Here is a 24,155-nt window from a genome sequence, read left to right on the forward strand (position 1 = left end):
ATTCACTGTCTGTGGTCGGAAGCAGCTAAACCGAACATCAGTTCGCACATATTCAACTTCCTTTTCTAGGACGGCAACGTCAGTCATTCTGATGTTTGCTACAATGGCAGTAGATCGTCTGCTTGCATCCTTCATCCTTCTCCTCATCAGTATCACAGGTAATAAACTCAATTAACCAACTAATTAATATTACTTATTAATGATTAACTTTATGGTGATTGCTGCACAGATCAAAGTTTGCATCTGTTTATAGTCTGTCTCATGTATTAAACAATAGTAATTACTAAGACTAAGTTTTGAAATTGTAATAAAGACAGCCGTTATCAATCTGTAGTTGTAACATCTCAAGCAGAGCACATATACATTTATTAATTTAGCTGATGCTTTTATCCAGATGAACGTGAAAAGTGACGTGACATACAGCCAAGTATGGTGACCCATACTCAGAATTCGTGCTCTGCTTTTAACCTATCCAAAGTGAAGAAAACAGGCTAGAACAGGGAAGGAAAGAAGGCTGATAGTCTCTAACAATAGAGTTTTAAAGAATGATTTCTGTTTCAGCAAGGAAAAAAAGGAAGACAAAAATGATTCTCTGGCTACTGTTTCTTGAAACACTGTCTAGGAGATACAGAACAGTGTTGTACTAGAGCTATAGAGATTTTATAAATTCATATAAAATCATTTAAATGTTGAGTTACTTTGGTTATACTGCATGAATAATGAATCATAGAGATTTTATATACATAAATAAAATTTATGAATTTAGCAGATGTTTTTATCCGAAGCAACTTACAGTGTATTCAGACTAACAGTTTTTTGTACCTACATAATGTAAATTTCCTATAGTTCATACACATGTTGCCTATTAGAGTAAAATGTCTTTAACTTCAGAATGCAATTATTCATTTGAAATTTGATACATGAATGTAAAGATCTTCACTCTGAAACATTTAACAAATCTATAAAAATGATAAACCACTATGTGACGTTTGGTACAGTAGACTTCATATGATGCCATGTATCTGTCCATGGTTCTAATGCAGTGTTTCAATCAGAGACATTTATAGGATGTTCCTACTTGATGAATGTGCTCTGAAAATCAATCTACTTATGTCTTGTGTCTTTAAGGACATTTATTTTGCTGTGAGCACAGCCATCACGAATTGCTGAAACAATGATTCTTATGATTTATTTCAACAAATACAGTAATGTGATTTGATTACACAGGATGAGATGGATGTATAAAATGTTCTGAACTGTGTGTTTCTCTCTCCTCAGGGTTCAGTGCTGAGATCTCTGTGTTTGTGCAGACAGGAGCTTCTGTTCAACTGGATATACAGACACAACAACTACCAGAGTTTGAGGATTTATACTGGACAAAAGATAAATCAGAGAATTTAGTTAAATATACACATGAATCTAAAAAAGTAAAAGTTTACAAAGACAGAGTGGATTTTAATGATACAACTTTCTCTCTGACACTGAAGAACATGCGGAAGACAGACAGTGGACTCTACAGAGCAAGAACAGTTGGAAAATCAGAGAATGATATTGTTAAATACAGAGTATCTGTTATAGGTGAGTCTCATTTCTTTGTCGGATTAAATGTGTTCAAGGACATAAAAGCAATTTGTTACATTTTTCAATTTTATATTTAAACCAGTTTGATTACTTTTTTTATTCATCTGTTTTTTCTGTAACTTCAATTACAGTTTTTCTCAATAAAATTGACACATTTCTCCAAACTCAGGTCACTATTCTCAAAACAGTGCCACAGTGTTATTGTCCTAAACACTGTACTCTCATTTATTTCATACTAATGACAAATTCTGTAAAAAATACAACAAACAAAAGCCATTCTATCAAATGAACATGGCTTATTTTCAATTGACCCTAAACTGATATCTATTCGGTTAATCATGCACTCAACACAGGAAATGCAGTTTTCCTAATCGTTTACACATTTATCACAATTGCTACAATTGAGTAAGAATAAAAGGGAAAGTATACAAAGAGCAAGAAAGAATATTAAAAAATAAATAAACAATTAATAATAATAATAAAATATTAATATAAATGGGGGTGGGATAAGGAAAGAGGTGTTAAGGTGGTGGAGTGGGTAGAGACAGAGGTGTTATGAGAGAAAAGAAGAAGAGTGGAACAGGTAGAAATAGATGAGCAGAGAGAAAAGAGGAGAGGAGAAGGAAAGGGAGAATAGATGAGTAAAGAGTATGTGTTATGACCCTGTCTTTCCCTTCTTTACCTGATAGTGGCAGGATAACCATCATCATCGTCATCATGTGATGTCACTGTTAATTGGATAACTCATGGGTGGAGAGTATGAATGTTTGGCTGAACTGCCCAATTCTACTTCCTCTCGGAGAACCAAGGTCTTCAGAGGAGTCATTTGCTTCCACTTGTTGGTTATTATTTATCAATTTTTCTTGCCCATTGGATTGTTATTTTATTTAGTTTATCCCTAGACATTGTGTTATATTTCTGAAACAGGTTATTTTAAATAAATAATCTGTGACAGTAGGGCACTAACTGGTGTAGTGGAAAGAGCAAGAGGAGAAAATGTACGAAGACCTGGACAGAGAGGAAGTGGACATTTTCATTTCAGATGAGATCAGAATTGACCTAAATAATAATGTAAAAAAATTAATTAGGACAATTAATTTCTGAAAGATGTAAATGAAAGGCAAGATCAGTTATTAATGTATACAGAAAACACAATAAGCATGTATTTCCATTAGCATATTTGTGTTTCTACAGATGTATTTGTTTTATAATCTGTAGAGAACACACTTATAGATTTTGTATTAATATTTACTTTTAAAAAATGCAGTACTGGAAAAATTGCAGTGCTTCATTTTGCAGTAAGGTTGAACTTTTTGGTTAAAATAATTTTGTGTTTGTATGGCTGTGCTAATTGTTTTGAGGACAAGTACATTGCATTGGAGAAAGTATCAAATTGACTGAGACAAACTGTAAATCAAAAACAGCATCTGGAGTCTTTATGATGATTTTTATTTAAAACATTCTACAAAGAGTATACAGATAAATAACATGGCTAAATAAATATTTTTATGTTCAGTTTACAGCATAATTACTGTTAACTTTTTTTTATATACACTGAGGTGTAAACTGTGAATGTGATTTTGGTTAAAATGTGTGTTTCAGACTCTGTGGAGGCTCCTGTCCTGACTGTAAACTCAAACTGGTTCAGCAGTGACTCCTGTACTGTGAACTTCACATGCAGAGCTCATGAGCTCATGATTAACTCCAGCTTTCAGAACAACAGCTGTTCTCCACAGGAAGTGACATCACAGATCAACACTCTCATCCTGGACTGCAGCAAAAAATACATCATCTGTAACCATAGCAACCCTGTCAGCTGGAAACAAGACAGAAGAAACATCACACAACTCTGTGTCTATAATAAAGGTAAATATCTTCTTCTTTTCATGTATTTTGCACACATACACACCATATGTAAAATCTAGTATCTAGTCTTTATTTATCCCACAAATCAATCATCTTTGGGTTTGTAAACTGCAGGTGTCATGTTCTTTATAGATAATTAAGGGCTTTTAAAGCGTACTATGAATAGACTAGTTCATGCTGTTCTTTATCCCTTACTTTCCAGAGAATGAAATACTGGAAATCAAACATACTTCAACATTGCTCAGCATTTTCCTCTTTACTGTCATCGCTGTGGGAGTGATAGTGTTTGCTGGTTTGGCATTTTATTGTTACTGCAAGAATAAAACAGGTTTGTCCATCCCACACATACTGAAAAACTCACACTAATACCTTAACTAGTTTCTTTATTACTGAAAACTAGCATTCAAGAGCAATCTAAAATCTGACTAAATCAAACACAAACATGTTTCCACATGACCTGTAATCTGTAAACTTATATTCTGATCTCTCAGATGTCAAACAGGCTGATGATACAGACTACGATGATGTTGAGGTGAGATTCACATGAGTGTTCATCTCTATTCCTGCAGAAGTCAGATAATAAATGTCACATCAAAATCAATACTGAATATTATCTGTTTCAAATGACATTCTGTGATGGTTTGTTTGATTTCTCTTCAGACTCTGATCCAGAAGATGACAGGAGACACATGGACCACCGTCACCTACTGTACAGTAGGACGACACCAAAAACCTTCTCCTTCTCATGACAGCTAAAGTCTCACAAACAGAAGTTAAAGCCTTAATTCAGCTTCCGGATTTAGTGACTCTTGTGGAAGTGTACAGACACTATTTTTATTTTGAGTCCAATGAACTTCAGTCAGACACTGCAGATGTTATAAACGAGTGTTTCTCTGCATCTCTCATTAAATACAGTTTCATGTGAAAACACTCTTTATTGGTAAATGGCATTAGTCTTTTCTATCTATCATATAAGATTTTTGTTTTCACATGGCAAGTTCCACAAATGTCATTACATTCCATTACATCACATAATGTAAATATAAATAATAATAAAAAACAGTCATATTTCATTTTTATCACATTAATCTCTGGGTTCATCCAGATGCTTGCTTCTAAATGTACTGTAAGATGTTCCAGGACCCACTTTAATGTTAACAGATCTTACAATAACGCTTTTTTTTTTATTTGAGTTCCTCCAGGAACCTCCAGAGCACTTTGAGGTCTCAGTGTAACGAAAGGGTGACTCCAGAACCTCAGAACTGGAAACAAAGTGCTTCAAGGATCCCATGAGTTCCTGTATGAACTGCAAAGACTAAAAATGTAGTATGTTTTCATGTGGTGTAGGGTAATGCATTAAAACGTGTTTTAAAAAGACCAAACTCAGTAAACATTTTTAATAAAGCATTATATTAAAGACAAGCGTGCATGAAAACACATAATTAAATGTTTTGCGTATGTATTCTGGGCTCTGCTTGTCTGTGAATAGAATGCCTTATCAATAATGTGGTTACTAAGTTTGGTCTTTTTAAAACACCGTTTTAATGCATTAAGCCTCATAACCTACTTTCACATTTAGCGTTTTAGAATGTCCCATTGATTAATTTGTGAATTTGACTGATACAAAAGTCTAAACTTGTAGCAGCTAACATCTTGTGATTCAATTAAACAGACACAGTGAGTCAAGTTTACAATAAATAATTGTGAATTATAATGAAGGCTAAAACTGCACACCGTTTTTAGCTTTTTTAACAATATACTCCATCCCATAACAAGTATGCACACTTTTTCTATCATGTTTGTCAATGAAAGATGATCGAACCAATCAGAATAGGTATGGGGCAGGAGGACAGGTGCAGCCACGTCCAGATCTGCAGACAGCAGCCGGTTATACTTGAAGGAAAACGCACATTTGGCTCTAGAAGGGCAATGACGAAGACAGAAATGCAGCCGTTGCCCCAGTGTTGTGAGGAAAATGTATTATCTTCCAAAAACTGATTTGCGCCTTTAATCACTTTTTGGCAAGTGTAAAATTGCATTTTATGGGTTTAATGGCCATCTAAAGGTATTTCAACAGGACTTCATGAGCTATAATCTGTCAAATATAAGTCATTTAGATGCAGTCCTTTTTAGCTGTTGAAATACCTTTAGATGGCCAATAAAACCCATGAAATGCAGTTTTACACTTGCCAAAAATGTATTAAAGACTACTTTTTGAGTGAACTTTTTTTTTCTAGAAAATGACTTCCTCTTTTCCTCTTTTCTTCATTAGAATCAGTTAAGAACTTTCCAAGATTAATAAATTTGTTAATTGCTAAGTGTTTCATCTTTCAACTATAAACCGAATAATGCATTTTCCCTCATTAATACAGGTAAATTTTCACATTTAGGAAATAACCAGTAATGCACATCTTCCCAAAAAGCACAGGCAAATTTACAATCATAGAAAAGATGTTCTGTAGTTTCACTTTGATCATCCCAAAAGGAACAGTTGTTAGAATCAAAACCATTCTCAAAAAAATTCTCCTCAAAGATAAATACCATAAAGAATATTAAAGTGGACTTCCTTTGCTTTTGATGCAACTGGAAATTTCTAATATGTTGTTCAAAAAATCTTAACTTTGTTCTTAGAAAAATATTAACAGATTGTATTTTTATTTGAGGAAAAAGGATATAATTCGGTTCCACTTTATTTTACAGTACGTGTACTAACATGTACTTATAGTGTACTTACAGTGTATTTATCTAAGAAAGTTCTGGTAACACAAGGTAACTACATGGAGTAGGGTTAAGTTTAAGGGCAGGTTCGGGGTTAGTACCTAGTTATTACATAGTTATTGTAATTACTATAATAAATACATAGTATGTACATGAGGAACAGGACTGTAAAATAAAGTGCTACCAATCATTCTTTATAAGACTTTCCAGATTAGTATTGTGTAAATTTTGGTTAGTAAGAGGAACTTCATTCACCAAACGCTGAGGAAGACAATGTGTTACATTATTCTGAGATAAATTACAAGACAAATGTATTATTGACAGCGTGTCAAAAAGAAAACAAACAAAACAATTTTTTTTAAGAACTAATAGTCTTCTTCATTTCCTTAATTATATGTCTCCTTACAAGGAAAGTTTTTAAAATGAATTTGATAGATTGCATTTTTTCCCCATTAATTAATGTGATGCTGCTTGTTGCCAGAGTTGGGTAAATTATTCCCTTAGTGTCTCTGCTCTTTATGGTGTGGTGCCATGTGGAAAAATGACTGCCTACCAGATTATGACTCCCTTCATTCCCCAGTACGGTTATGTTTAGGGTTAAGTGTGTGAGATAGGATTAGGCAATCAGGTAACAGTTTAAATGAGGAGGGTAATAATTTGGCTTGCTGGGAATCGATTTGGCACAACAAGATTGATGCCAAGGATGAGGTGAAGGGAGTCCAGCAAATAAATGAATAATACACTTTTTAGAAATATGATAATATGCATTTTAAAATTTAGGCTAATTTCGTTTAATTAGAATTGATTGCATAATCAAGATTTCATGTTCTTCATTACCACCCACTGCTGGTTGCAAAATAACTTTTTTCATAGTACTTTTAATGCTATTACTTTGTTGAGAGAAACATTACCCATTGAATAAGGTCTTTGCTAATGTGTGCAAATAATGTTTGACTGTAGAACTTCAAACCACAAACATGTGATGAGAACTTCCTTCTGTTTTGATTTGTTTCAGTCTTAGCAGCAGTCATTACAAACATTACAAATATTTAAGAATGTCCAAATATTTGGTAGCAATAACGATTAACTTCCTATAAACCAATAGACATCTATAGTATGAACTTCTGAGGGTCTGGTTCCTGGCTCACATATAAAGAGGTTTGTCATGGGACAGAATAAAACAGTGAAATATAATATATAATATAAATATTCAAGTTCTATGTGGTGTGAGAGATATATAGAAGCTCATCCGTGTCATTTTACACATATTCAACTTCCTGTTTTAAAGAATACAACATCAGCCATCTTGATGTTTGCTACGATGACATCCTTCATCCTTCTCTTTATCACAAGTAATAAACTCAATAAATTAATTAAAATGACAATAATTATAATTTCTAATATTATGTTTTTGTCATTTTCAAGTGATTTATTTATAATTTGTTCTATATTTGGAAAAGGAAATAGGCTATGCTTAGTCTGCCATAATGATCTCCTTCAGGTTGTCCTATTTTTAATTATTAGAATTATTAGAGTTATGTTTGTTATATATTATAAACTACATAGAAACAAGTATTTTTATCTACAATTTTGTATCTACAAAATTATTGAATTGAATAGAAATGTTAAAGTTTGTATATGACAGATGACATAAAATAATTATTTATAGTCCAGGTGATATGTGCAGTATTTGAGGTGATATGTTCACTATTTCATAAAACCATGAAAGTTTTAGAAATGGAGCCATCGCAAAAACACCATAGCGACCATTTTACTATCCAACATTACCAAATTATGTATTTTTAGTCATATCTCCTGAACCAAAAATGATAACACAGAAAATATGTCTACACTTATATTTTGATTGCAATGATACCACAGCAACATAAACTGTTCAGGTGAACAACTTGTGAAATCAGCAATATGAGAAGTAAATCACAGTACATGATTTTAACAGTAGGTGTCGACATCACCTTTTCTGCATTATCATGTTTGGTTCAGGAGATATGAAACAAAATACATAATTTGGTTTTTGGAAAGTAAAAATTGTCACCAGAAAGGTTTTTTTGCGATGCTTCCATTTCTGAAAATGTGTAGGGCCACAAACTATACAAGAGCACCAAGTTTCATGCTTTTATATAAAATAAAAAAAAAAGCTAAAAAAAAAAAATATTCACATATCACCTGGACTATTAAGAGTAAAAATGCTTTTATTACTTATGAACCCCTATTTTTTATTTTTCCAAATAGGTGTGTGTATTATGAATGGATGACATAAAGCAAAATAGAGGTGTAAAATGTTCTGAACTGTGTGTTTCTCTCTCCTCAGGGTTCAGTGCTGAGATCTCTGTGTTTGTGCAGACAGGAGCTTCTGTTCAACTGGATATACAGACACAACAACTACCAGAGTTTGAGCTTTTATTCTGGCTGAATGATAAATTATCATCACCCCTGGATGAAGTATACAGGTTATATTTTTATAATACTCTACAATAAACTTGTTTTCTTATTAGCTGTATAATACCTAAATAATTCATGCCATCTTTATTACCTTGTCCTATAAATTGTTTAAAAAAAGATATTCTCAATGTAACTTGTTAAAACGAACTTAACACCACTTTCTCTTATTTGACTGCTTTTTTACATATAGTTTTGTAAGTATTACATGAAATCTAAGTAAGAATTGTCCAGCAGAGAGCCATGACGAAAACTGAACTGATCTGTTTGCAGAGCTAGAAAGAGGATGAAAGTGTCGGCATTCACTAAATTCCAGGGCCTGTATTCATAAAGAATCTTAATGCAAAAAGTAGCTCCTAGTGACAAAATTCTAAGAAAATTCTTAGAAATGTGGGCGTTTACTCTTAAAATTAAAGAAAATATCCTAGTAAAGAAAAAAGTAATTCAGAAAGCATCTTAACCCTTAAAATAGGTCTTAAGGTCAAACTTGTTAGGAGCACATCAGGGATCTGAAGTTATAACTGTATTAATGTAATTTGACATGAGACACCTGAGATCAGGACAGGGATCTGAAGTTATAACTCTATTAATGTAATGTGACACGAAACACCTGAGATCAGGACAGGGATCTGAAGTTATAACTGTATTAATGTAATTTGACATGAAACATCTGAGATCAGGACAGGGATCTGAAGATATAACTGTATTAATTTACATTTTACATGAAACACCTGAGATCAGGACAGGGATCTGAAGATATAACTGTATTAATTTACATTTTACACGAAACACCTGAGATCAGGACAGGGATCTGAAGATATAACTTTATTAATTTACATTTTACACGAAACACCTGAGATCAGGACAGGGATCTGAAGTTATAAGTATTAATGTAATTTGACATGAAACACCTGAGATCACAACAGGTATCTGAAGATATAACTGTATTAATTTACATTTTACATGAAACACCTGAGATCACAACAGGTATCTGAAGATATAACTTTATTAATGTAATGTGACACGAAACACCTGAGATCAGGACAGGGATCTGAAGATATAACTGTATTAATTTACATTTTACATGAAACACCTGAGATCACGACAGGTATCTGAAGATATAACTTTATTAATTTACATTTTACATGAAACACCTGAGATCAGGAAAGGGATCTGAAGCCATAACTGTATTAATTTACATTTTACACGAAACACCTGAGATCAGGACAGGGATCTGAAGTCATAACTGTATCAATGTAATTTGACATGAGACACCTGAGATCAGGGCAGGGATCTGAAGTTATAAGTATTAATGTAATTTGACATGAAACACCTGAGATCAGGACAGGTATCTAAAGTTGTAACTGTATTAATGTAATTTGACATGAAACACCTGAGATCAGGACAGGTATCTGAAGTTATAACAGTGTTGATCTAATGTAATTTTAACTGTATGAATTTAATTTGACACGAAACACCCCTCGATCGCGGAAAGGTTACCTTTAGTTGTAACAGTATGAATATAATATGAAAAACACCCACGATCTCGGAGAAGAAACACTATTTGAAGCAATTTTAGCGAACGGCTTTCCTTCACTCTGCGCATGGTCGTTGACCTATGCAAATTATCAAATAGGCCACGCCTGCCCGATGACGCAATATTTGTTACGCTGTTCTGAAATCCCTGGAAAAAAGTGCTAGCCTAAAAGTGTCACTGCAGGGATATTTAACTTCCTGTTTCAAGAATACAGTCAGCTATCTTGATGTTTGCTTCGATGGCAGTAAATCATCATCTTGCATCCTTCATTCTGTTCCTCATCAGTAACACAGGTAATTTACTCAAACTGGAAAAAATATGTATTTCTTTGTTTCTAAGTCTAAGTCTTTCTAAGTTTTGTTCATTTCTTTTTTTGTTCATTTGTTTATCCTCTGGCAGAAATCATTGTCATTCTAATTGAGTGAAACAAAAGTTAAAATGAGAGAAATCTTTGTGAAACAGTGATTCTCCTCTGACTGTTAAATGATTGCTGAACTGAACTGTTTGTGGTGGGACATTTACGGAGAAAATACTTCCACAGATGTTCAACTTGCTGTTTCAAGAATATGATATCAGCTGTCTTGTTTGTTACAGTGGAAGTAGATATGCTCGCATCCTTAATTCTTCTCATTATCCCTAACATGCAGTAGGTTAAAAAACATTTGAACAAAAAAAAGTTTATACAATAATTGATATTTTGTAATACTATGTTTTCTCATTTTCTAGGTTTTTTTTTATAATTATGAATGATATTTATAAAAAGCCATAAAGTTTAGTCATGTATAAAATGTTCTGAACTGTGTGTTTCTCTCTCCTCAGGGTTCAGTGCTGAGATCTCTGTGTTTGTGCAGACAGGAGCTTCTGTTCAACTGGATATACAGACACAACAACTACCAGAGTTTGAGCTTTTAGCCTGGATGAATAATAAATCAGAGAGTATAGTTAGATACAACAGTGATTCCAAAAGAGTAGCACCTCTAGATTCCTACAAGGACAGAGTGGTTTTCAATGATGTAACCTTCTCTCTGACTCTGAAGAACATGCAGAAGACAGACAGTGGACTCTACACAGCAAGAACAATTGGATCAAAAACCAGAGATTTGGTCTCATACAGAGTTTCTGTTATAGGTGAGTCTCATTTCTTTGTGTGATTTAATATTTTCCTGCATAAAAGATAATTCATAAGTGCAGTTTATGAACTGTGATTATCTTCAATATTGTCTTCAACACTGAACTGTCTTTCACTCAGGATCTATCTGCTACTGAAAAAAAAAGTGATTGTGATCTTGGTTTAAATGTGTGTTTCAGACTCTGTGGAGGCTCCTGTCCTGACTGTGAACTCAAACTGGTTCAGCAGTGACTCCTGTACTGTGAACTTCACATGCAGAACTCATGAGCTCATGATTAACTCCAGCTATCAGAACAACAGCTGCTCTCCACAGGAAGTGACATCACAGATCAACACTCTCACCCTGGACTGCAGTGAGGAATACATCATCTGTAACCATAGCAACCCTGTCAGCTGGAAACAAGACAGAATAAACATCACACAACTCTGTGGAGGTAAATATGTTTCAACATCAACAGCAAGGTGCATTTTATTTATCTAGAGATTGTACATTTATTACGAATACACTGATTATTGCAGTTCTTCATCTTTTACCTTCCAGAGAATGAAAGGCCAATCGCAATCTCCTTTGGTCCTTCTCACATGATTGTGCTCCTTGTTGTGTGTGTTGTTGTGGGAGTGATAGTGTTTGCTGGTTTGGTCCTTTACTGTTGCTGCAAAAATAAAACCGGTTACTGAAATAAACAATCTAATATTTAAATCTGACGTTTTTTTCATCCAGAGCCCTGGTCAGTATTACACTTGTAGGCTGTCAGTCTGTTACATGAGAGAAATCTCACCTTTTTGAGGCTAAAATCTGACAAGAATCAAATGCAAGCAAACATGTTTCCACACGACTTGTAATCTGAGCAGGAAACTTACCTTCAGATCTCTCAGATGTCAAACAGGCTGATGATACAGACTACGATGATGTTGAGGTGAGCTTCGGATGACAGTTCATCTCTATTCCAGCAGAAGTTGGATATAAAATGTCATATCAAACTCACTACTGGATATTAAATGTGTTTCATATAATGAGGTAATCTGTGATGGTTTGTTTTATTTCTCTTTAAGGATTTAAATCATTTAATACAGATTTTATAAATGAGTGTTTCTTTGCTTCCATCATCTACTTTTAATATAGTTTCATGAATTGTAATGTAAGCTCTATATGTGTTTGTATGTTGTTTGGTTTTGTTTACTGCCTTATTCAAGCAATACATTTTTATATCATCAAGGAACCAACCTGGGCCGGGTTTCCCAAAAGCTTCGTAAGCCTAAGAAGTTTGTGAAAACAATCGTTCGACTGATCTTAATATTACGGTCTGGTTCCCAAAAGCATCATAACTTAAGTAGCACTTGAAAATCATTGTAGATCTACAAGTGCTCTGGAGTAATCGTTAAGCCCTAAGTGCTGTATGCCATGTCCGGTAGTAAGACCAGCAGCCTATTATCTGCCCTTATTTTTATTAAATTAACTGATGCACTTATGGATTCTTGTACCTTTTTGTTGTTTGCTGTGTTATTAAACTATGTATAATTGGCAGCACATATAACTAATTTTTAGGTGTTGAAACCCTCTGCTGAATACCTTTCTGCTTGTTGATTGCTTACTAATTTTAGGTAATTTGTGATTGGTCAAACGCACTGTTAACTATATGCGACACCCATCTTTAACCTGCTGCTTTGCCATCTTGGGGTTTTAATGTGAATTGTTTATTATAAAAGAATAAAAGCCATATTTGTATTCATTGAGGTTGTGTGCTTGAGTCTCCTTGGCTACTGAGGCCCAAACAAATTTTGTCCAGTCAGAATCCTGTTGGTCTCTTTCTCTACTCCTATTTGGAGTGTTACAACTTGGCATAGTTTGGCAGTCTGGACATTGGGCAATAGCAAGGAAGATAGCAATTACACAATCTGCAAAATTACCCTATACATCCAGTGAGCAGCAGCGGGGAACAGGTTGTTATCCTAATATATCTCAAAGTCAAGAAACAAATTAAGATATGGTTATGTTTCCTTTTATGATGGGAACACCGTGGTGTCAAAAGTTTAATGGAGAACAGGGAACTCTGTCCAATAACTTTCAGGATTGGTATGATATGCAAAAATCAATGTTTAATATAATATCCTTTTTCTGAGGCAGTTTCAGCTTTAGTAAGTAGTCTGTATGGAGAAGCAAAGAGGGAAGTGTTAGCTTTGCCAGCAGTATAGCGCGCAACATTTGAACAAATATTGATGTTTTTGAAAGGTATTTATGGAGACATAGCTCCCCTTGCAAACATTCGTTCCCAGTTCTTTACCAGCGTAAATCAGCGTTGTCGGTGAGGTCAGATTTCTGATGTTGAGTTGTGTCCAAGGTCGCAGGGAAATGTAAAACTAAGACCATTGAATAATGAGACTGTGGAGGTGGCGGGAGAGGCAGAATAGTGTGCAGGATGCAAGACAACAAAAAATTTCCCCTGGCCTGTGGCTGTTTCTTTAGATCCACTGTAATTTAGTTCCAAACAACAAGAAATGATTTCTGATTTGTTATTCAAGCATCAGAAGGTTTTCTCAGAACATGATGAGGATTATGGCCATACGGATAGGGTTTTACATGTAATACCAACAGGTGATGCAGCCCCAATTCGAGATTGTTAAAATAGGATTCCACCAAAATTGTATCAAGAAGTAAGGGGACTCTTAAATAACATGCTTGAAAATGGTATTATTAAGCAGAGCTATAGTCCATGGGCAGCATCTGTGGTGCTTTTCAGAAAGAAGGATGGCACCATTCATTTCTGCGTAGACTACAGGCGGCTGAACAGTGTTACTCATAAAGATTCAGACCCTTTGCCTAGAGTTGAGGAGTCATTGGCTTCATTGAAAAAAATCTAGAGTGTTTTCAACATTAGATCTAGCACATGGATATTGGCAGGTGGGGGTGCACTCAGCTGACAAAGAGAAGACCACTTTTGTGATGCCAATGGGGCTATATGAATTTAATTGGATGCCGATGCTTATGCAATGCCCTAGGAACTTTTCAGAGACTGGTCGAGAGCTGCCTGGGGAACAAAATTTTTAAACATTATTGCTCTATTTGGATGATATCATTGTTTTTTTTCTCCCTCTTTTGAGGCCCACATTATCCATCTAGATTTGGTTTTCAGCCGCCTTGGGATTTTGGCCTAAAGGTCAATATCACACTTTATTATGTTAGTTTTAATATAAAAAAAAAATCAAGGAAATTTCTCTGGCATTTCTTTCTTTTTGCTGTATCAAAAACGTACCGAAGCGTACCGTGACACAAGTGTATCGTATCGAACATATATATATGAATATATATTAGTGCTGGGAAAAAAATGTATTGCATCCAAAATAAAAGTTTTTGTTTGCATAAAATATGTGTGTGAACTGTGTATAATTATTTTGTATATAAATACACGCATATGCATGTATTAATTTTTTTTTTTTGCATGTATATACATTTATACATAATTTATATTATATATAAATATAAATAATTTATATATAAATAAATAAAAATATTAAATATATACAGGCATATGTGTGTATTTATATATACAAAATAATTATACACAGTACACACATATATATTATGCAAACACAAACTTTTATTTTGGTTGCAATTAAAATGAATATAAATATATATGGGGGGAGGGGGGTCACGGATTGTTAAATATGTACATGGGGGGGGGGGGGCCAAGGAAAAAGGTTGGGAACCACTGTTATAGATGTTTTATAAAAGATTTTGCCCAGATTGCAGCACCACTGAACTCAATGTTGTGGGGGACATCAAAGTGACATACTCAACCTGCCACAGGAAAAATAGATGGGTGGTCATGGGCAACGGCACAGGACATTGCTTTTATCAAACTGAAGTAGAGTCTCCTACAAGCACTCATATTGGCATATGCTGATTTTGAATTGCCATTTTTGTTGTATACTGATGCTAGCCACACAGTGTTGGGAGTAGTATTGGCCCAGGTCCAAAAGGGGAAGGAAAGAGTAATTTCCTATGCCAGTAGAAGTCTTCGACTAACCGAAAAGAATGATAAAAAATACAGTTCATTCAAACTGGAACCCCTGGCTTTAAAATGGGCAATAGTGGAAAAGTTTAGGGAATATCTTGCGGTGTCTCCATTGACTGTCATCTCAAACCTAATCTCGATATACCTGTTTATGTTGTTAAGAAGGAAGGGGCTAATGGTGAGGAGAGGGTGTTGCATCGCAATATTTTAAGCCCACATAAATTTGATACAGCCTTGCTCTTAGAGGAGAAATGTGTGGAGTTTACACCTTCTGATTCTAATGTCAATCCTGTGAACAGTAACTGCTGTATGTATCCTTGGGGGACTGTCTTACAGGATCACCACCGGCACCCATACAAAGGTATGGGGGAGCGACCTCGCATAAGGACATTATAGAAGAGCAATTACAGACTGCATCGAGGGAAGGTCCCTCTAGAGTATTTGAGGGGGTTTACACAGGTCAGAAAGGGCCTGTTGCCTCTACGTTATAGGATGTGAGGTATTTGGAAATGTGTGGACACATTTTAAGTAGGGGGCGTGGATGTAAGCCCTTAATTTTAGACAAGAGGAGGGGTGACAGTTGTAGCGCCCATTATATCTGCCTTGTGTACCATTAGGGGAAAAAGACAAACACCTGTGCTGTATTTCTAAGGAAATCAATAAATGTATGAGGTCTGTTGTTGTTAGAGGGGAATTTTGAATGCAAGTGCTTCTGAGCTTCTTGCCGAGGCTACCATGCCGGGATGTTTTTCTGCAACGTGTGCGAAGCGATTGGGAGGGATGATTTGTAGTCTTGGGTTTCCCTAACTAAAGTTCAGCAGCCGCCGGTTGTTTTCCTGAATGCTGTACCCAATGTCCGGTAGCGGGACCTTGGTAGAAGACCTGCAGTCCATTATCTGCCCTTAAAGGTTATTATATAAAGTGTCATACAGTGGTGGTAAGTAACGAAGTAAAAATACTTTACTACTTTACTTAAGTATTTTTTTCGGGATCTGTACTTTACTTGAGTATGTTTTATATGCATCTACTTTCACTCTTACTCCACTACTTTATTAAAGACAAAGTTTATTTTTTACTCTGATACATTTCCCCATGCCCGCTTCAAGTATTTATTTACAATGATTTTACAAACCAATGAAAAATTTGGTTTTCTTTTGAAAAAAAGAATGCGCGACTTTGTGAGTTCTTTGCCAACATACGCTCACACAGCAGTTAGTTCGAGGTGGAAGATGACCGCTAAAATAGGTGATAGTGCAGCTCTTGCTGCCCGCAATGATCCCGAGATTCCCGAAAGGTATCACCCATGGCCATATCTCAAGGATATGTTTGAATTCAGTGAAGTCAAGGGAGATTCTTATTGGCTGAAACTTCTTCTTTGCCTGCCACAGGTGAATTAAATTTCAGTAGCGCTGTGCAAAAAAAATCGAATGCGATTTTCATGCTCATCTCATCAGTAAAGATGCTCCTGTAATTAGAAGTATATCTCCAGCACGTGCGTTCAGATCAGGGTTGCCAGGTTTTCACAACAAATCCTGACCAGTTGCTTCTCAAAACTAGCACAAACGCTTTTCCAGGATAAAAAATTGCTTCCCGGGGTTAAAATATACGTTTATTGGGAGGGTTGCCTTGGTAAAATACACATTTTAGGCGCTAAATATCGAGTTATTGGGATTAGGGTTTCTTCGACCGGTGGACATGAAAAACAACCACGGACTTGGCAACACTGGTTCAGGTTGAGCGGCAGTTGCTACACAGAGCCGTAGTCCACTGACAACTAACACAAAATCGCTTTCAAAATCGAGAAAAAAAATTGTTTTTGTGTAGATTGTCAGTGAATTACGGCTCTGTGTAGTATATGCCAACCAGTGTTGCCAAGTCTGTGGTTGTTTTTCATGTCCGGGGGTCGAAGTGACAATACCAATAACGTGATATTAAGTATGTTTTAAATCGGATACTTTTGTACTTTTACTCAAGTGATGTTTGACTTTCTAGGACTTTCTAGGACTTTCTACTTTTTTTGGAGTCATTTTTTGTGTAGATACATCTACTTTTACTTGAGTATAACTTCTGAGTACTTTTACCACCCCTGGTGTCATATTAACCGGAGGTTTAAGGTGATTGACTAATTGTTACCGGTCCCCTGGTGCTTGTAAAGTGGGTAGGGAAAGTATTCAGACCCCCTTACATTTTTCACTCTTTGTTATATTGAAGCCATTTGCTAAAATCAAGTTAATTTTATTTCCACATTAAAGGTGCTGTAGGGAACTTTTGTAAAAAAATATTTTTTACATATTTATTAAACCTGTCATTATGTCCTGACAGTAAAATATGAGACAGATAATCTGTGAAAAAAATCAAGCTCCTCTGGCTCCTCCCAGTGGTCCTACTGTCATTTGCAGAAAGTCATGCGCTCCCGGTAAAAAACAACCAATCAGAGCTGCGGTCCGTAACTTTGTTTGTGTTCAAAATGTAGAAGAATTAACATAATAAGCGAGTACACCATGAATCCTTTTTCCAAACTGTGTTTTTAGCTTGTCCTGAATCACTAGGGTACACCTATAATAAGTGTTTATATTCGGACTATTTTAGATTGCTTCTGGGATACCGCGGCGGAGTAACCCAGTACCTTTGTGATTCTTCATAGACATAAACAGAGAGAAGTAGTTCCGGCTACGATGTTCTTCCGCAAGACGCAAGCAGTTCTGTTTATTAACTGCTAGAGCGTCAAAAGTTCCCTACTGCAGCTTTAAAGGTACAGGTTGTAGGAACTGCCAGTAGAGGGCAGTGTATTGGCGTGTACGCCCCATAATAATAATATGTTGATCGTTATAATAGCATAAGTTTTCTGTAAAGATACAAATCAAAACAACTCACCTGTTGAGTAAAACACAAGCAAGATCGGCATCTCTTTCTAGTTGAAGTTTGTTCCGAAGCTACTTCCACATTTGTCCATAACACTGTTGTCATGTGGTTTCTACATCAGTAAAGGCGGTAAAAAAGGGTAACGTTAACTAACGTCATTGACAGGCGACTGCACTGCCCCGTGTCACTGTTTAGATTGGGAATTTTCTCATGACTTACAAGTAGTTGAAAACATTAGAGATATTGTTAGTAATCATCTGGACAAAATATTACACTAGCCTAGTGGTTTTGAGATATTTTACTGCAAATATCTTACAAATTGTACCTTTAATGTACACACAGCATCCCTTTTGAAAAAAAATTGTTTACATTTTTGCAGATTTATTAAAAAAGAAAAACTGAAATATCACATGGTTCTAAGTATTCAGACCCTTTGCTTTGACACTCATATATTTAACTCAGGTGCTGTCCATTTCTTCTGCTCATCTTGAGATGGTTCTACACCTTCATTTGAATCCAGCTGTCTTTTATTTTACTGATTGGACTTAGGCCCCATCCACACGGAGACGCGTTTCTGTGAATACGCACAAATCTTTTATCGGACAGGCGTTTCGTCCACACGGATCCGGCGTTTTCATGAGGTGAAACCGTTTTTTTTTTTTAAACCGGGTCCCAGAGTGGATAAATTTGAAAACGCCGTCTTTGCGTTTTCGTCTGGACGGCTAATCCGTATATTTTCTGAAATGATGACGTCATCAGCCCACGGCTCCCCCCTAGTCAGACACCTCTACGTCACGTAACAGCAACAAAAACATGAACAAACACTGAACGATTTTCTTTTTATTAACTAACATTAACACTGATTAATAAATGTATTGTTCCATGTTCGTTTGTGTACCATGCGCAAGGTTTATAAGCATAGTCCAAGTCTTCTTCTCTGTTTTTAGTGTATATCTGTGGCAGAATTACCGCGCCACATACTGGTCTGGCATGTATACTACATCATTATGCGGTTTCGTGTGGACGCGGATATTTCTTGAGACGAGGAAAAAAAAGATCGGATTGGGGTAAGCTCCGTCTCCGTGTGGACGGGGCCCTAATTAGGAAAGCCACACACCTGTCTATATAAGACCTTACAGCTCACAGTGCATGTCAGAGCTAATGAGAATCATGAAATCAAAGGAACTGCATGAAGAGCTCAGAGACAGAATTGTGGCAAGGCATAGATCTGGCCAAGGTTACTAAAAATCTCTGCTGCACTTAAGGTTCCTAAGAGCACAATGGCCTCCATAATCCTTAAATGAAAGATGTTTGGGATGACCAGAACCCTTCCTAGAGCTGGCCGTCTGGCCAAATTGACCTATCGGGGGAGAAGAGCCTTGGTGAGAGGTAAAGAAGAACCCAAAGATCACTGTGGCTGAGCTCCAGAGATGCATTCGGGAGGTGGGAGATATCACCCTGGAGCCCAAGACCGGTTGCCCACTGAAGCTAAGCAGGGCTGAGCCTGGTCAGTACCTGGATGGGAGACCTCCCTAGAAAACTAGGTTGCTGCTGGAAGAGGTGCTAGTGAGGCCAGCAGGGGGTGCTCACCCTGTGGTCTATCTGGGTCCTAGCGCCCCAGTGTAGTGATGGTGACGCTATACTGTCAACAAGCACCGTCCTCCGGATGAGACGTTAAACCGAGGTCCTGACTCTCTGTGGTCATTAAAAATCCCAGGATGTCTTTCGAAAAGAGTAGAGGTGTGACCTCGGCATCCTGGCATCCCGCCCATTGGCCTCTGACCATCGTGGCCTCCTAACAATCCCCATATCCGCTGATTGGCTTCATCATTCTGTCTCCTATCCACCAGTAAGCTGGTGTGTGGTGGGCGTTCTGGCGCAATATGGCTGCCGTCGCATCATCCAGGTGGATGCTGCACACTGGTGGTGGATGAGGAGATAACCCTGACTATGTAAAGTGCTTTGAGTGCCTAGAAAAGCGCTATATAAATGTAAGGAATTATTATTATTATTATTATTCACACATTATATAGTGGCAAGGGGTGGTATAGTGGTTTATCCAATAAGAATTGTATACTACATCATGTAGGAATGTCTAGCAAACAAAGGGTTTTCCTTCCTGTTAGGATGTAGAATACATCTGTGTGTTATATAAAATGGAAGTATGGCCAAGAAGTTCTGGACATATTAGGAGCACACTTGGCCAAGGAGACCACTTCTCAACCGAACTATACAGTTCAGTCACTCTAAACTCAATAATCTTTGGGCTTATAGCCCCTGTCCTCCTCTGATAATCTGAATTCCTGAAGAAATATACAAGTGTGTGTATGTGTGTAGACACTGAGATAGAAAGAAGACTACTGAGAGTAGAGAGAGAGAACACAGAAGGGAAGAGGGAGTGAAACGAATGAAAAGGAGTGAGAAGGGAGGAGGGATTGCAGAGAGGCCAAATTACAGAAACATCCGACAGAGACAATGATATAACAAAATAATTCAGCCCTGGCACTGGCTCACATTACCGCACCGACAGAGCCCCAGCCACGGACACATGCATTCACTACTTACATTTGTGTACAGATGGTGAAATAATGTAAGCAGTACCATACTGTATATGTAACAGATATTTAAACATTGAATGTATGTGTCTGGCAAACAAGACTTACTACTTTTTAAAGATCAAAAGTTTATAACAAATTTACACATACAGTAAAATATATATAATAATAATCTGAGGATGTTGTAGAGTCTGTGTGCTGTCTGTTTGTGCCCTTTGTCTGCTGTTACTGTCATTCGTTTCAGTATGTTGTTCTTTGTTGTCACTGTTGTCACAGTTTTGGAGGTCCCAGTGGGACGGTGATGTTTGGATGTCACACTGTAAACCCAGATTTCAATTCAACTCAAGAAATTGAGTTCATATTACTTAATTTTTTCTAATGTATTGAAATTACTTGTCAATTCTGAGTAAACTGAACTTTTTCATGTCATTTCTTAATGTACTTGTGTTTTTAAGTCCAATCAGTAGTTTCTACTCAAACAAATTGTGTTTGTATTACTTAAACGTGTCATTTCTTTACATTACTTAAGAATTCTGAGTAAACTGTACTTTTTAATGGCCTATCTTATTGTAATTATGTATTTGAGCTCAAACAACTCAATATCATCAAGTTTTTCCTGTTACTAACAAGACTGGCTGCAGCATGGCGCTTCCCGTCTCATGCCGAGACGTGTCCAACGGTTCATAGGGTCAAAAACAAAATATGAAATTGTGAATTATTTTCCATGGAGTCACGGTAAAATTTGTGATTTCCAGATTTTATTGTTGTGTCCCTGATGTTAAAGGGTTAGTTCATCAAAAAATGAAAATTATTCAGTCACTGTACTGTTTGAGTACATGAATTACTCCGGGATATTGGTTTGTTTGAACTCACAGGGAGTGTCAGCCACATTAAAAAAGTGAACATCTTAAGTCATTTGTGGATTAATGTGTATTAGAGATGCGAACCGTTTAAAACGATTCAGTTCGATTTGGTGAACTGAATGATTCGTTCGCGAACCGGATATCCAGACTCCTTTGATTTGAACTCTCTCTCACACAGACACGGAAGAGAAGACAATGCTGAATAAAGTCGTCGTTTTTGTTATTTTTGGACCAAAATGTATTTTCGATGCTTCAAAAAATTCTAACGGACCCTCTGATGTCACATGGACTACTTTGATTATGTTTTTCTTACCTTTCTGGACATGGACAGTATACTGTACACACAGCTTCAATGGAGGGACTGAGAGCTCTCGGACTAAATCTAAAATATCTTAAACTGTGTTCCAAAGATAAACGGAGGTCTTACATGTTTGGAACAGCATAAGGGTGAGTTATTAATGACATAATTTTCATTTTAATGAAATATTTTTTAGTCAACTAGCAGTTGACACCACCTTATTTTTAAGAGATGCTTCCCAAATCCCTATAGCAATTAATGATACAAAACTTCTCTCTGAAGCTTCGGGTGTTAATTTGTTTTGGACAACAAAATCTGTAAATCATTTGATAAAATCATGTTTGGAAAAACAAAATCCATTATGTTAAGAAGTCTGTATTAATGCACACATATGAGTATGGTAGGTTGAATTGTCTTGATTTCTCTTCTTACACTTTCACAATTAATTGGATTAGACAGTTTTTGTATAACCCAAACTCAATCTGGAACTTTATACTTCTTTTCCAAATTAGGTGGTCTCCCTTTCCTATAATTATAATATTGCTAGAATCCCTTACAATTTATCTAAATTTCATAAACAGGCATTGCTTGCATGGTCATTAATCTTTAAGCACAATTTCTCTCCTCACCAGTACTTCATTTGGAACAATCAATACCATTTTATATAAGAGAAAGTCGTATATAGTCTTTTGGTTGTTTCCCAGTTATTTAACTCAGGAGGTCTTATTTTAAGTTATGAAGAATTCTTATGTAAATGTAATTTTCCAGTAACTCCCAAAGAAATCTCCATTGTCATGGACGCTATTCCTAAAGCAGCTGTTATGAGACTCTGTTAGATCATCCAGAACTTTATCTTTATCTTTAGACCCATTTGAAATCCCAGGAGGAAAACTATGCTTTTTGTCACATCCGTCATCAGGAACTGTAAATACTATTGGCTTCTTTAATACACAAAAAGACACAATTAATGTATATTTTATTATTAACCTATTATTACATCTTGCAAAATTTCATATTCACCGCAGTAAATTCACTCATCAAAATCCTTTATATATTGTTTTTGAAAAAGAGATTCAACAGTATGTCCAAACTATTTCATCTTCAAAAATCTAAAGGCTTTTACAACAGTGAATTTATTTAATCTTTTAAATATATTTTGTTAAACCTTTTGTATTATTTATTTATTGTTACATGCATCTATAGATGGTGCTTTACATGTAATGTCACTTCTTTGTACACAATGTTGATATTTTTTGTAATTTTATCTTTGGTTCCTTGGCATTGATAATAGGACTAAAAAAGAATTGCTCTTACACAACATCATTTTTGGTGTGACATTTTTGATTTTATCAAATGTTATGTGAATCCTAATTTTGAGATTACTTATTGAATTTTTTTTTTTTTCATGAATGCTAGAAAAGGTTATATTTATTTCATAAATCTTATTTTTCTGTAAGTTAAATATCATGTTCATGAATGTAAATTTTCTAAATTCAAACCTCTTTTTTTAAGATTAAAACTCTAAATGAAAATGTGTTATGAATCTATTTGGAAAAAAGCGCTGGATATTCTCCCCCCGTATAGAAACCCAGACAGATTTGAGATTCAAACCTGCAACCTTTGGGTTATGACTCTCAAACCATTAGGCCACAACTGTGTAGTTCTTTGCGAATGTCCTAATTTAAAAAAAAAAAAAAATTAATATATATATATATATATTTTAGTAATGATTAGTTTCCTATAAACCAATGGAAGTCTATAGTATGTATTTCTGAGGGTCTGGTTCCTGGCTCACATATAAAGAAGTTTGTCAAGGGACAGAGTAAAACAGTGTTTCTTCTCTTCTGTTATTAAACAAATGTTGAACTGATCTGTTTGTGGTGGGAGTGTTATAAAGAGGCTTCTCTGTGTCATTTCACTCTTCAACTTCCTGTTTTAAGAACACAACATCAGCCATCTTGATGTTTGCTACGATGGCAGTTGATCATCAGTTTGCATCCTTCATCTTTCTCCTTATCTCTAAAACAGGTTATAAATGTGTATGCAATCATTGAAATTTCTAATGTTTTGTCATTTTCTAATGATTTGTTTATAATTTAATTTGTGCTATATTGGGAAAAAGCAATAGGTAAATGATTACAATGATACTATTGTAAATATGTGATACTGTGCTCCTCACATTGGTAATTTCACCATTAGCTGTTCGCCTGAACAGTTTATGATGTTGTTGTAGCTGGTATGATTGCAATCCTTGACCATCAAAACATAGCTTTAGG

The 24,155-nt window shown here is 35.7% G+C and overlaps 2 protein-coding genes across 3 annotated transcripts in view; both read left to right on the forward strand.

Moving 5' to 3' along the window:
• Positions 1–24,155, forward strand: part of LOC113045302 (SLAM family member 5-like) — a 96,737-nt gene that overhangs the window by 4,764 nt on the left and 67,818 nt on the right. The window lies entirely within an intron of this gene.
• On the forward strand, positions 10,329–13,013 carry LOC113045303 (uncharacterized). 2 transcript variants are annotated; one of them, XM_026205599.1, is made up of 4 exons: positions 10,329–10,452; positions 10,979–11,287; positions 11,468–11,722; positions 12,010–13,013. In XM_026205599.1, exons 1-4 carry the CDS (start codon positions 10,386–10,388, stop codon positions 12,033–12,035), a joined length of 657 nt encoding a protein of 218 aa, XP_026061384.1. In that variant the 5' UTR covers positions 10,329–10,385; the 3' UTR covers positions 12,036–13,013. The 2 variants fall into 2 exon arrangements, with proteins under 2 accessions (XP_026061384.1, XP_026061383.1); XM_026205598.1 differs by lacking the exon at positions 12,010–13,013 and adding an exon at positions 11,830–12,003.

Source organism: Carassius auratus, chromosome 27, assembly GCF_003368295.1.
Source record: "Carassius auratus strain Wakin chromosome 27, ASM336829v1, whole genome shotgun sequence".
Lineage (NCBI taxonomy): Eukaryota > Metazoa > Chordata > Actinopteri > Cypriniformes > Cyprinidae > Carassius > Carassius auratus.

What these genes read in the sequence shown, in the direction of transcription:
- LOC113045303 (XM_026205598.1), top strand. Translation starts at nt 10,386, where the DNA reads ATGTTTGCTTCGATGGCAGTAAATCATCATCTTGCATCCTTCATTCTG. An exon ending in GTTCCTCATCAGTAACACAG is followed by an intron (nt 10,453 to 10,978) that starts GTAATTTACTCA and finishes CTCTCTCCTCAG; the next exon opens with GGTTCAGTGCTGAGATCTCT. An exon ending in CATCACACAACTCTGTGGAG is followed by an intron (nt 11,723 to 11,829) that starts GTAAATATGTTT and finishes TTTACCTTCCAG; the next exon opens with AGAATGAAAGGCCAATCGCA.